Source organism: Odocoileus virginianus, chromosome 9 (assembly GCF_023699985.2).
Source record: "Odocoileus virginianus isolate 20LAN1187 ecotype Illinois chromosome 9, Ovbor_1.2, whole genome shotgun sequence".
NCBI lineage: Eukaryota > Metazoa > Chordata > Mammalia > Artiodactyla > Cervidae > Odocoileus > Odocoileus virginianus.
The window spans coordinates 59,991,287-60,006,605 of NC_069682.1; the positions used below are offsets into that span (position 1 = coordinate 59,991,287).

At 41.7% G+C, this 15,319-nt stretch overlaps 1 protein-coding gene across 1 annotated transcript; it reads right to left on the reverse strand.

The window, feature by feature from the left end:
• Positions 1 to 204: 204 nt before the first annotated feature.
• LOC110137555 (thymosin beta-4-like) lies at positions 205 to 733 on the reverse strand. The gene has a single exon (XM_070471851.1). It carries the CDS (start codon positions 665 to 667, stop codon positions 533 to 535), a length of 135 nt encoding a protein of 44 aa, XP_070327952.1. The 5' UTR covers positions 668 to 733; the 3' UTR covers positions 205 to 532.
• Positions 734 to 15,319: the final 14,586 nt, after the last annotated feature.

The window sequence follows — 15,319 nt, forward strand, 5'->3', positions numbered from 1 at the left end:
ACCGCAATGAGAAGCCTGTGCAACTAGAGAGGAGTCCCCACTTGCTGCAGCTAGAAAAAGCCTGCAGGCAGCAACAAAGACCCAGTGCAGCCAAAAATAAATACATTAATTAATTTTTTTTCAGGTTTTAAAACTTTTTATTTGCATATTAAAAAAATTGTGCATTCCAATAATTAAAACCATTTGAACAACAAAAAAAAAAAATGGCACTCTGATTAAACTGCATTTTACAGCCCGCAGAACACCTTGGACCAGCTTTTTAACTCTAGATTTCACTGTCGTCCCACCCAGCTTCCTCCTTCACCAACATGCAAGTTCTTTTCCTTCCCTGCCAGCCACATAGGCAGATGGGAGAGGCAGGCGCGGCCTACGTTGTCAGTAGTTCTCCATTCTTTGATGTGAAAAGGGGTAGCACAGTCATTTAAACTCGATCCAGCCTCTTTGCATCTTACAAAGTTAAACAGCTAAAAGAAGTAAAATAAGAAGGCAATGCTTGTGGAATGTACAGTGCATACTGGCGGCGCACGCTTCATTACGACTCGCCTGCTTGCTTCTCCTGTTCAATCGTTTCTTTCAAAGGCAGTGGGTTTTTCTCTTGCGTTTCCGTTTTCTTCAATTTCGACTTATCGAACTTCTCAATCTCAGCCATATCGGGCTTGTCGGACATTGTTGCGGAGGGCGCGGAGCGAGCTGCGAGCGAGCGAAGTCTGGTCTGCGCTGTGGCCGCCGCCGAGTAATTAATTATTTTTTAAAAAGAGATCAAGTAAAAATTATTTACCTGACCCTCCTGGTAAAATTGAGGTTCAGTTGCAGAGGCCCAGAGATTGAGAAGACCAGGCCAGGACCTCCTAGGGAACCCTCCAGAGGCTACCATAGTGTATTGTTTTGAACCGGTGGTCTTCATATTATTTTTTTCCACTTACCACTCAAAATAATTTTGATAAATGATGTCCCCCATAATGAAAAGATATTTCCCTGAAAACTGTCAACAAAATGAAAAGACAGCCTACTGACTGGTAGAAGATAGTTGCAAACGATATATCTGGGGTTAATAACCAAAATGTACCAAGAAGTCATACAACTCAACATCAAAAAAACCAACAACCCAAGTAAAAAATGAACAGAGGACCTGAACAGATGTTTTTCTGAAGACATGTGGATGACCAACAGACACATGAAAAGATGCTCAACATCACTAATTATTGGGAATTGCAAATCAAAACCACAATGAGATAATACTTCCCACATATCAGAATGGCTATCATCAATAAGACAACAAATAAATATTGATGAGAAAGTGGAGAAAAAGGAATCTTCATGAACTATTGGTGGGAATGTAAGTTGGTCCAGCCACTACAGAAAACAAGATGGAGGTTCTTTAAAAAATTAAAGCTAAAACTACCATGTGACCTGGCAATTTCATTTCTAGGTATTTTTCTGGGGAAAAAAAAAACCATAAATTAAAAAAGATCTACATCCCAATGTTCATAGCAGCATTATTTACAATAGCCAAGATATGGAAGCAACCTAAATATCCAATGAACGTTTGATGAAGATGTGGTGTATATGTACAATGGAATATTACTCAGCCGTCAAAAGAATGAAATCTTGCCATTTGCGACAACATGGATAGATAAACCTTCAGGGTATTATTCTAAGTGAGACGTCAGACAGAGAAAGACAAATGCCATATGATTCATTTATATATGGAATCTAAAAAACAAAACAAATGAACAAACATAACAAAACAGAAACAGACTCAGAGATACAGAGAACAAACAGGTGGTTGCTAGACGGGAGGGAATATGGAGATGAGTGAAATAGGTGAGGAAGATTAAGTACAAACTTCCAGTTACAAAATAAATGAGTCACAGAGATGAAATGCACAGCATAAGGAACATGGTAACACTGTTATAACTTTGTATGGTGACAGATAGTACTAGACTTATTGTGGTGACTACTTTGTAAGATATAGAAATACCAAATTGCTATATTGTGTACTGAAAGTATGTTGTAGGTCATTACATTAATACTTAAAAAGAAAAGATCTTTCCCAGAAACTGATACTCAGGGAAATGCTGCCCCTTTGTCACTTTCAGGATTTTTTGTTGCCCTAGGCAATAAATGTATTTTTAATTGCTCCAGGCAATAGATATACTATAGTAAGATTCAGATTGGCCCAGGATACGCCTTTCTTATGAAGGCTAGCAGAACTACAGTTATGAAGCAAAAGCCAGCTTGAGTCTAGCCCAGAACTTTCTCTGGTAGAATATATACAGAAGTGGAGGATCTGGAAATTAATTCCCTTAAAAATGATGAGTACTTGAGAACCCCATAGGAAGTCCCTATAGCATAGGGGTATCGCATACCTCCATTTGAAAGCCAGTGTTGCAAAGGATTAGAGGCAATCTGAAACTACTGCCTGGTTCCTGGAACTGACTGATGGGGTCAGTTGGACCTGATGAAATCAAACCCCTATTTTTAAATGCCTGAAGTGTATAGAAGGAGATGCAGAGATAGGGGTGGGTGACTTGGGGGGTCCTCTAAAGGCTTTCACTTTCAAGCCTCTTCTTCCCCTTCAGGGGACTATCTGAAACTATCATGGCTCTTAGAATCAAAAGCCAGTCATCAGGGCCTGCTGACCTCAGTGAAATTAGAATCTAATCTAATTTAGCAACATGAAGGCAAAGTATAACCGTGAAACCATATGACTGATAATTTAACACACACCCCCAACTTATCCACTCCTATTCATTCATTCCTCACCTCCCATGTCCAGGCAATGTATGAAGTTCTAGGGTTACGCAAACAAGCATAAGCCAAACCTTTGAGAAGCTTAGAGGGAGAGATTTTTAAACAAATAATCATAATACACTGTGTTAAAGAGTTAATAAAACAGGGACTTTCCTGGCTGTCCAGTAGTTAAGACTCAGCGCTTCCAATTCAGGGGGCACAGGTTCAATCACTGGCCTGGGAGCTAAGATCCCACCTGTGGCCAAAAAGGGAAAAAAAAAAAAAAAAGAAGAAGTTAATAAAACAATCTGGAAGGTTTGGAACAGCAGTGAAGAAAGAGTGTCTTGGGTGAGAGAGTTCAAGGGAGAATTTCCCCTGTAATTTGAGTTACTTCTTGACAGACATGACAGGCATCAGACGGTGGTAGAAAGATGGTAGAGGCAGAGGAAACTGCATGCCATTTTGGCAGCCAGTGTCTAAGCTGTCACTCCTGGAGCAAAGTCAGCTTCCTGGATGTGCAACCTTTGCGGGCACACAGGGCCTCGCACTTAAAAGGGCCCCCACTCTTGTTTTAATACTCTGCTGCCGTCATCTTGGAATTCATAATGTTTTTTAAACAAGGGGCCCTGAAATTTCGTCTTGCCCCGGGCCTGCACATTATGTAGCAGGTCCTGCAAGATAAAGGCAGGGAAAACTGGCAGGACACTGTAGTCCAAACGCGATAATGAGAGGGAATAAATTAATTAATCTTGTCATAACAGTCATACGGAAGCACACTGTTCCTTTCAACACCTACCTAGTGCTCCTCTGTTTAGATGTAGCAGTTTCCCCAATTGGAAAATATTTAGGTTGATTTTGATGTCTTGTGATTACAAAGAATGCTGCAGTGAATAATTTTATACATTTGCCTGAGTACATATGCAAGGATTATCCATCCAGGATAAATTCTCCAAATGAGAATTGATGAGTCAAAGGTACACTCTCATTTTCAAGGTTGAAAAGCATCACTAATTTGTGCTCCAAAGAGAACCTACCAATTTATATTCTTTCTCAAAGTACTTTCACCATGCCCTCTTTAACACTCTGTAATAGCCAGCGTTTTGGTATTTGCAGTCTCACAGGTGAGAAAGCAACAGCTCATTGTTCCAATTTGCCTTTCTCTAGTTACAAATGAAGTTGGACTTTAAAAAGAAGAGCAAAAGTCCATGTTTCTGTTTACATTAAGCCCATTTATCCTTTGCCATTTCTAAACTGGGTAATGGATCCTTTTCTTATTGGTTTCTAAAGAGCTGTCTTATGTTAAGAATATTAATAATAAATATTTTACCTTTAGTTTATTGTTTTTTTCTTTTTATTTCTGATATTTTTTTGGCCATGCAAATCAAGGCCTGAAATTTTGAAACTGGCCACCTAAGTAAACTGCTTTTGCTTCTACCATATCATAATTATTTATTTTTTATTATTATTATTTTGGCTGTGCCACTGATGGCATGTGAGTTCTTGGCTCCTGCCCAGGGATCAAATCCTTGCCATCTGCCTTGGAAGGGTGGAGTCTTAACCACTGGATCTCCAGGGAAGTCCCCATATCATAATATAAATGGCCTCCTTTCAGATAATGTCCTTTAGAGACTAATACACTTAGTTTTTCAAAAGTTCAACTTAAATTTACTTATTTATCTAGATAGAAGTTAGATAGAACAGTGAGCAGGTCTGAACATTCCTAGCTTTTTTTCTTTGTTTCTAACTTTAAGCGCTCCTAACTTTGTCTGTAACTAAGTTTGCTTTTCTGCCCCCTCTGCAGGAGCTACACTTCCTACCTACTTTCCTTTGGAAGAAAGTGAATAGTGTTAGTTGCTCAGTCATGTCCAACTCTTTGCAAACCCATGGACTGTAGCCTGCCAGCCTCCTCCGTCCATGGAATTCTCCAGGTGAGAATACTGGAGTGGCTTACCATGCCTTTCTCCAGGGAATCTTCCTGCCGCAGGGATTGAACCCAAGTCTCCTGTATTGCAGGCAGATTCTTTACCATCTGAGCCACCAGGGAAGCCCATTTATTTATCTACTTATTTATATTTGATGTGGACCGTTTTTAAAGTCTTTATTGAATTTGTAATGATATTGATTCTGTTTTATGTTTTGACTTTTTGGCCTTGAGGCATGTGGGATTGTAGCTCCCCAACTAGGGATTGAACCCACACCCTATGCATTAGAAGGTGAAGTCTTAACCACTGGACTGCTAGGGAAGTCACTATATGTATATATTTTTAATAGATAATATATCTACATGGTTAAAGAGTCATAGAAGTATACAGTGAAAATCTTCCTCTCACCATGTCCTCAAGCCACATAGTTCCTCTCTAGGAAGGCAATCACTATTATCTGTGCCCTGGGTATTTTTTCGTATTTTATTGTAAACAAGGGATTGAACATACACACACACATATATCCACACACACTCTTTTTTTCCCATTATACCCAGTATTCTGCACTTTCCTTCATTTAACATCTTACTTTGGAAATAATTTCCTAACATTTTATAAAGTACTTCTTCATTTTCTTAAATGACTGAGTGTGTTTTATTGAATGCACATCACTTTGAGGATGTTCCTAAGGGAAAAAATCTAAGTGGAAAATAACCCGGAGTCATTTGAGGCTGGATTCTGAGACAGAGGTAAGATAGTGAACCAGGACCTCTCTACATCTTGAGCAATCAGATCCTTTCCTTCCTCCATGCCTTCATCCCCACTTTCTACCAATTAAAACTTCACATACTCTTGTCATTGCTTATAAATTTTAAACACATGTGTGGTAATACTCAGTGTATATTGCACGTGAAACAATGTTTTAAACATATTACTTGGTTAGGCTCATCTCAAATGCTATTTCTGTTGGAAGCCTTGTTGATCTCTGATTTTCCCCAGCCAGAGTGACCTCACTCCCTCTGAAATCTTAGAGGACGTTGTAACTTTTTGTGGTCATTTGACACAGCTTGTGCTCAAGGGCTTCCCAGGTGACACTAGTGGTAAAGAACCCGCCTGCCAATGTAAGAGACCTGTGTTCCATCCCTGGGTCGGGAAGATCTCTTGGAGGAGGGCATGGCAACCCACTCCAGTATTCTTGCCTGGAGAATCCCATGGACAATGGAGGCTGACGGTCTATAATCCATGGAGCTGCAAAGAGTTGGACAGGACTGAGCAACTTTGCACGCACACATGCGTGCTCAAGTCTTAGCTGTTTTACCTGAAGACAGTCTCATTCACCATAGCACCTTTCGGAATAGTCGTTCAGTAATGTTTATAGGACTTTTGAGGTGATTAATGAATGTACAAAGGAACAAGTCATTAAAGACACAAGTTTTAGTGTCAGACATTTGGGTTTTAGTCTTGCTTTTGCCATTTTCCAGGTGTATCATCAGGTAGATTGCTTCTCCTCTCATCTTTTCTTTGAATCTGCCTCACAGGCTAATTGTGAAGACTAAATGACATAATGAAGATAAATTGCTTTGCACATAATAAGCCCTCATTAAATGTCAGCTGTTGAGCTAGGAATTCAGAGGGAGGAGAGAAATTAGGACTTCCTGAGATGGATCATGCCCTCCAACCTCCCAGCTATATTTCCTTTCAGACTCAAATTCAAAACATCACTCTCCTCTATCCCTGTATTTTCTTTCTGTCTATCTTTTGTGTAAATTTGCCTAGTTTCAGGCCCAGGGCCCTCTAGTACCAAGAGCAGCCCAGTGCTGCAGACTATGGGGACCACTCCATAGTTTTCTTCTTTAGAAGAAGCAGTCATCTCTATACCACAGTTGAGCTAACAAGTTACTTTCTTCCTACTCAGTGTTAAAGGGGAAAAATATTCAGTGACACTTGTTAAAGCACTGTAGGGAAGATTTTATTCTTTGAGGGGGACTATTGCAATAGATATAGGGTCCACTGCAATGGAATTTTGCCCTGGGGGAGAGATATTAGGCTCAACTATGAATGCAGAATGGGCAGGTGGGAATTTGTAGGCAAAGAGCAGGGAATGGGAAATTTACTAGAAGATGCTGAGAAGAAACAGCAGGGGTAAGGGGATTCTGGTTAAACCAACTTAACAGGATTCCTGTTTAAGATTAGCCAGGGTGATTAGACATCACCTAAGGGATGGTGGAGGATGGGGGACCTGATGAGATATTGAGGGTGATCAGATATTGAGGGGAGGGGAGGCTTCTGGTTAAACTGACTTAGCTGGGTTCCTGCTAAAATTAGACATTTATGGGACTTCCCTGGTGGGCCCAGTGGTTAAAACTCTGAAGCTTCCAAAGCAGGGGGCAAGGGTTCAATCCCTGGTAGGGGAACTAAGATCCCACATGGCACATGGCATGGCCAAAAAATAAAAATAAATGAAATAGGGATTTCCCTCACTGTCAAGTGGTTAAGACTGCGCTTCCAATGCTGGGGGATGCAATTTCAATCCCTGGTTAGGGAACTAAGATCCCACATGCTGTAATGCATCCAAAAGATTTTTTTAAAAAATTTCTAATGAAATAACAATATTAATAATAAAACAAATTTTTTTAAAAAAAGAACTACTTTAAAAATAAAATTAGATGTTTATGAGGACATGTGCGCAGATGGTCCAGGAAAGGATTTAGGAGCCTGACTCAAGTTTGGCCAAGCAAAGTATCTTTATCACCAAATGATAAATTCTGATATCTACAGTGAGAAGCCAAGGTGATCTAGAAAAAAAAGAAAAAGTTCTATGGGAGGGAACACATAGAGCAGAGTGTCTTAAAACTTTAGGAACATTAGTGCAGTTCTCAACTTTTGTACCTTTGTTCCAACAGCCTTATAATCCATCTCCCTCTTATATCACCCTCTTATATCAAAGACTAGTATGAGGAGAGCATCCAGCACAATGCTGGACAAAAGCAAGTAGCCAATAAGTACAAGTTCCCCTCTACTCTCTGCCACTCTGGCACCAAGCTTACACTCCTACAAATCCTCTTCTTCCCCTATCTGTGGATGAAGTGTCCTGGCTCATAGCCAGCTCTCCACTGGCATACTTGTGTGTTCAAGGACGTGGCTTCAGCAATGCTCCCCCTCTCCTGCAGCATCAAATTTTCTCTCTCTCCTGGAGCATTCTTGGTCAGCATCTAAACATTATTTCTCCCATATTGAAAACAAACAAAAACAATTGACCCTCTTTTGACTTTACTTCCTTCTCCAGCTGCCACATGTTCTCCTTCCCTTTGTAGCAAAGCTTGAAAAAGTTATATATACACACTCAACATTTTCAATTCCTCTTCTATTCTCTTGAACTTACTCCAAATCAGATTTTCATCCCTTACATGCCCCAAAATTGCTCTTCTCAAGATCACTGACTCCTCCACATCAGTTAATACAATGACCATTTTTTATTGCATATTGTTTTTCATATTCTGTTCCATTATGGCTAATTACAGGATATAGGACATAGTTCCTCATGCTATACAGTAGGTTGTTGTTTATCCATTCTGTATATAAGAGTTTGCATCTGCTAATCCCCAACTCCCAATCATCCCTTCCCAACATCCCTCCCCGTTGATAATCACAAATCTGTTCTCTATGTCTATGAGTCTGTTTCTGCTTTATAAAGAAGTTCATTTGTGTCCTACTTTAGATTTCATATATAAGTGATGTCATATGGTATTTGTCTTTCTCTTTTAGACTTATTTCACTTAGTATGATAATCTCCAAGTCCATCCATGTTGCTGCCAAAACCATTATTCATTCTTTTTATGGCTGAGTAGTATTCCATTCTATGTATGTACCACATCTTCTTTATCCATTCACCTACTAATGGACGTTTACTTTACTTCCATGTCCAATGACTATTTCTTAGTCTGCATATGATTAGATCTCTAAGCAACATGTAACACAATTGTTTATTCTCTCTTTCTTAAAATGTTTTCTTCTAGAATTTCTCACTCCCCTGGGTTTCTTCTTTTTCTTCTTCCTTTTCAGTGTCTTTTGTCGATTCCTCTTCACTTTGCTGTTGTTCACTTGCTAAGTCATGTCCAACTCTTTGTAACTCCATGGACTGCAGCACGCCAGGCTCCCCTGTCCTTCACTATCTCCTGGAGTTTGCTCAAATTCATGTTCATTGAGTCGGTAATGCTATCTAACCATCTTATCCTCTGCCACCTCCTTCTCCTTTTGCTTCCATATTTACCAACATCAGGAAGGACTGATGTTGAAGCTGAAACTCCAATACTTTGGCCACCTGATGCAAAGAGCTGACTTATTTGAAAAGACCCTGATGCTGGGAAAGATTGAAGGCAGGAGGAGAAGGGGACGACAGAGGATGAGATGGTTGGATGGCATCACCGACTCAATGGACATGAGTTTGGGTAGGCTCCGGGAGTTGGTGATGGACAGGGAGGCCTAGCGTGCTGCAGTCCATGGAGTCACAAGGAGTCAGAAACAACTGAGCGACTGAACTGAACTGAACTGAAGCGTCTTTTTCAATGAGCTGGCTCCTTGTAGCAGGTGGCCAAAGTATTGGAGCTTCAGCTTTAGCATCCATCCTTTCAATGAATATTCAGGGTTGATTTCCTTTAGGATTGACTGGTTTGATCTCCTTGCAGTCCAAGTCACTCTCACAAGTCTTCTTCAGCACCACAGTTTGAAAGCATCACTTCTTCAGTGCTCAGCCTTCTTTATGGTCCAACTCTCACATCTGTACATGACTACTGGAAAACATACAGCTTTGACTAGATGGACCTTTGTTGGAAAAGTAATGTCTCTGCTTTTTAACATGCTATCTAGGTTTGTCATATCTTTCCTTCCAAGGAGCAAGCATCTTTTAATTTCATGGCTGCAGTCACCGTCCGCAGTGATTTGGGGATTGAAGCACTAGAACGCTTTTCTTTTTCACCTTCACTCATCTCCTGAGCAATTTCATCTGGTCCCTCAGTTTTTAAATATTATCTTTATCCTGAGAACCTCCAAATTCTTTTTCCCCTCTAGACCTCTCTCCTGAAGTCAGACCCACACTTGAAACAGCTTACCTGCTTGCCACATCCATTCAGGAGTTAACAGACACCTCCCACTTAACATGTCCAAAACCAAGCTCTTGATATTTATCTTCCAACCCATCCCTCTTGCAGCCTTATTTGTGTCAGATAATGGCAGCCCCATTCTCCTAGTTACTCCATAACCTAGTTACTCAAACTCAAAATGGTTAGTTCTTAACTTTTTATGATACCTCATATCCAATCTTCTGTACATTTGGTCAACTTTACAAAATTTCTTGAGAATCCAACTACATCCAACAACCCTCCTTGGACTCTGGTTCAAACCACCATCCTCTTGTACTTGATGGATTATTGTGATAATCTCGTTTCCAGCCTTTCTGCTTATAACCTTCTGCTTGTTCTCAGTAGTAACCAAAGTGCTTCTTTGGTTCTTACCTTCTTTAAAGATAAGTTAGAAGATGTTTCTTCAATTCTCAAAAGTTTTTATTGTTTTTTTTTTTTCTTTCTCAGGGAGAGCACCCCTTCCCTCCCTAACCCTCACTTTCTAAAACCCTCACCCTTCTTCCACTCCAGTCACACTGATCTCCAAGATATTCCTCAAGCCTTGGAGGCGTGCTCTTGACCCAGAATTTTTTCACTTACTATTTCCTCTCTTGAGTTCATTTCTCTCAGATAATGGCATGGTCTGCTGTCTTTCTGTTCCTTCAGGTTTTTCCTGAAAACACACCTTCTTACTGAGGTTTTCCCTGGCTATCCTATCCAAAATTACACACACACATACCTTTCAGCTTTCATATCCTAGTATCCTGCTTTTCTCAACAGCTATTACCAACATATAGTACTATATATGTATTGATTATTTGGTTTGTGTTCTGTTACACCCTATATAACATAAGTTCCATGAAAACAGGGAATTTGATTTGATTTTCTGACTGCCCTATTCCAGCACCTAGAATTGTTGCTGTTTTAGCTACTAACTCGTGTCCAACTCTTTTGCGACCCCATGGACTGTAGCCCACCAGGCTCCTCTCTCTATGGGATTTCACAGGCAAGAATACTGGAGTGGGTTGTCATTTCCTTCTCCAGGGGATCTCCCTGACTCAGGAATTGAACCCAGTTCTCCTGCACTACAGGCAGATTCTTTACCAGGGAAGCCTAGCACCTAGTCTAGTGCCAGGCGTATAGTAGGTGTTGAATAAATATCTGTTGAACAGTTTTTTGAAATATTATCATGTCATTCTTTTATTGAAAACCCTTCAGTGATGACCTACTACCTAGAACAAAGTTCTCAAACATCTTGGTCTCAAGATCGCCTTTATATTCTTAAAAATTATTGAGGACTCCAAAGAGCTTTCTTCATGTAGATTGCATCTATTGACAATTACCACACTAGAAATCAAAGCTTTTAAAAATATTTACAGGGATTTCCTTGGTGGTCCAGTGGTTAAGAATTTGCCTGCCAATGCAGGGGTGCGGGTTCGACCCCTGGCCTGGGAAGATCCCTTATTCCATGGAGCAACTAAGCCCATGTACCACAACTACTAAGCCCACATGCTGCAACTACTGAAGCCCGTATACCTTGAGCCCGTGTACCTAGAGCCTGTGTACCACAACAAACAGTAGCCCCAGCTCCCCCAGCAATGGAGCAACAAAGACCCAATGCAGCAAACTATAAATAATAAATGAATAAAATTAAAAAAACAGAAATATTTACACAGTAATTCATTTAAAATAATACTATCATCTTACAGTCTTGAAAACCTGTTAAATCTGACTTAATAGAAGATAGTTGCCTTCTCATGCCTACGTCTGCAGTCTGTTGTGACATGTCAGGAGACCTCTGGACAACCACACAGTCCACTCATAAGAAAATGAGAGCTAAAAAGAAAAATAACATCTTACTATTATTAGGAAAATAATTCTGATCTTCCAGACCCACCAGACGGTCAGAACCACATTTTGAAAATTACTGGTTTAGAATGTGAAGTCCCAAATCCTTAGCACACGGACTTTCCTGGCGGTCCAGTGCAGTGAGCTTCCACTTCAGGGGGCATAGGTTCAATCTCTGGTGAGGGAACTAAGATCCCACATGCTGCAGGGTGCAGTCAAAATAAATAAATAAATAAAATTGTATTTATAATTTTTTTTTTTATCCTTAGCATGGTGTTTATGTATCTCTACACTTTTGTGTATACAGCTCACTTCCCACTCTACCCAGCACATCCCTGCTGGTCATTCAAGGCCCATCTCACTGCCTGTCATCTCTAGACATTTGTTCTTTCCTCTCTACTCCAAAAGTATATTTCTTCTCCCTCTTATATAGCACATAATATTTTATCTTCTTGGTGTCTATTTATGTATCTATCCCAAACTTACTATGTTTCTAGAGGAAGCAATTATAACTTAATCTCCTTTATGTCGCCCGCCCCAGCTAGCACCCAAATGATATCTCAGAAATATTTGTTGAACAAAAAATTAAGAGAGGAGGTAAAGGAGAGGGTTCCAGTTTCCTTATAGGGGCTCTAGCACTGATTAAAATAATGCCTCTTGATAAGGTTATCAATACCTAACTTTTTCCTAACATCTGCTCAATTAACTGTTTAGTTTACAAAGTGAATCCCAAGCATTTATGTGGTCCTCCGCATGAAGTGGAGAGGGCAGGATCATTAGTTTTGCTTTATAAATGCAGAAACCAAGGCTCAAAGAGATGAAATGACTTGCCCAAAGATGCACAACAAATTAGTGGCAGCCAATACTGAATTCAGGTTTCTGACTCTAAGTCCAGTGCTTTTTCCATGAAGAGGGGAAAAGAGAAGTCAGCACTCTAGTGATTGCATCTTAGAGTGTTACTCTGAAGCCTGCTAAACCTCCTCGTGGGCTGACTTCACAAAGCTCTCTAGACCTTTCCTACTAGAGACCTACCTTAGGGTTACATTTTATAAGCATCCAGCCTCTTCCTTCTTTATCACCAATTACCTACTGCCACTCATGTCCACTACCCTTGGTAGCTGGCTCATGGACCACTTGAGCCCTACATTCTCATTTGCATTTCAATGAGCATTTGGCCTTACGAATAAGGAGATGAATAAGACAGATCTTGTCCTTAGCCTCTCAGTCCAGTCTGTTTCCTTTCACTCCTTGAGTGTGCTTTTTACTCCTTCTGAAATGTACCCGCTCCCAAATCTTCTAACTTTGAGCGGTCTGTTGCTCTTTCCTCGGTGTTTCCATAAGAGTTTGTTCTCATCTCTGTTGTAATTTATCACATAACCAAGATGACTTGCTTATGTCTATCTCCCTCCTATGCTATGAGCTGTTTAAGCAAATGGTGTGGATGCAGTCTTCCAATGCTGTGATCTCCCTGACACTGCCAACACCTCTCTCTTGCTTTGAAATCCTTCTTTCCCTTCCTTGGTGGGTAAAGAACTCACCTGCATTGCAGGAGACCCGGGTTTGATCACTGGATGGGGAAGATCCCCTGGAGAATGGAATGGCAACCCACTCCAGTATTCTTGCCTGGAGAATTCCATGGACAGAGGAGGCTAGCAGGCTACAGTCCATGGGGTTGCAAAGAGTTGGACATGACTGAGCAACTAACACATATGTATTTCACAACCCTGATTCCTCAGTCTTTTCTCTTTTCTACTCCTGTCCTTCAGATTCAGCTATCATACTAACCTGGATGTTTCCAAAATATCTATTCTCCACCCTCCTCTGAACCCATTGCTGTACCCATCTCAGGGGTCACCTCAACCGCAACAAGCCTAAAACCAAACTCCTTTTTGATTCCCTCAAACCTGTTCCTCCTTATGACAAGTCTGCAAAGATACCATCACCCATCTTTCTGGGTTTGCCATTACTCCAAACTTCTGTCCTTCTCTCCTTTGTTCAGTATCTCTTAAATTTATTTTTTATGGCACCATTCTAAAAGAAAAAAAAAAGAGTTATGCAATCAGATTGCTTTGGCTCTGCCACTTATGAAACATGGTTAAAGATACAAAACATTAAAGGGCTTAACCCAGTACCTGATACGTGGTTCAGTTCAGTTCAGTTCAGTCGCTCAGTCGTGTCTGACTCTTTGCGACCCCATGAATCGCAGCAGGCCAGGCCTCCCTGTCCATCACCAACTCCCGGAGTTTACTCAAACTTGGATACATGGTAGGCATTCAATAAGTGCTAATTCTGTCTGTTACCATCATTTCCTTGTATCTAGACAGTTCCAGTAATCTCCCAACTACTCTCTCTGCCTCCTCTGGTCATTATTTTGTACACTGGGATGGGTACTAATATGTAACACCTACTAGGTGCCAAGCACTTCATCCTTACAGCAACATTATGCAGCAATATCAGCATCATTTTATAAAAATGGAACAGAGTCAAGATCTGAACATAGATCTGACTCCAAAGCCTGATACCTTCAAATTACAGGTAACCATAAAACACCATTTTCCACACACCATCCTGCTCAAAAAAGTCTTCAGTCACCACCACTCCCATTGCCCTTCAGAATATAATCCATTTCCCTAGGATTTACAGTCTTGGACTATTTCCCTACTTCCCAGCACTTTCCTATGGGAAAACCCTGTGCTTCAGAGAAACAGATCTACTGGCCCAACCACATCTTGTACACCCTCACCTTCCTGCCCAATATCCTGCCTTCTCCATTCCCCTTCCCTCGTCTAAATCTGGCCTTTCCTTCAAAGCTTAGCCAGAGTCGCCCCACCTGACCCCAATAATGCCTGTCCTGACTTCACCACTCCCCCATCAAGTCCCCTTTGATCCCTGGAGCAGCTCATGTATGCTTTTTGACACTCTGCCACCCAGTTATGTTTTCTCACCAAACTATAAATCTCTACACTTCAGGGAATCAGCCTCTTTTTCTTCTTCTTCTAATCCCAAGTAGCTCAGAGCCCTACATATATATAGAAAGTGTTCGATAAATACGGGTGGTTTTGGATGAAAGATGTCTGATTGATGTCTTTCGCTCTGGGAGTGAGAGAATGAGCTTCACCTTACTGTCACCTAATGTCTCCAGGTCTACCCCTGAAAGGCTCCTCGGGTTTATTCTTTAGTCTCTCACCCTCCCTGCCCTCCCTTCTCCACTGCCTCCCTCTCAGACCCTCTTCTCCACGGCTATTTCTTCAGCTCATCCCCTCCAACCTCACCATCACCCCAGGGCGCGCCTCACTCCCCTCTGCCAGACCCAGAGCCCCGCCTGCAGTGTCACCCCCGCCTCACCTCAGACCCTCTCCCCCAAAACTATGCCTTTGGCTTCGGACCCCCAATCCCAGATATCCTCCCTCAGAGCCGTGGCGCGGTTCTGTTTCCAGGATTATTTATTTAGCTTCCTCCCCCTCCCACAGGGCTGCCCCTCGGGCCCCCTCCTCCAGTTCCATCTCTTTGGACCCTGCCTCCGGAGCTGTTCTTTTGGCCTCTGCGACCCGCACCCAGAGCCACTCCTCGGCTCGCGTCCCGAGGCTGGTCCGGAGCCGGCGGCCCCGCGGGTCCCGCCTGGGTGCTGCCCCCGCGCCCCTGGCCGCCCCCCGCCGGGGCGGGGCGCGCGGAGGCGGGGGCGCGCTGGCGGCCGAGGCG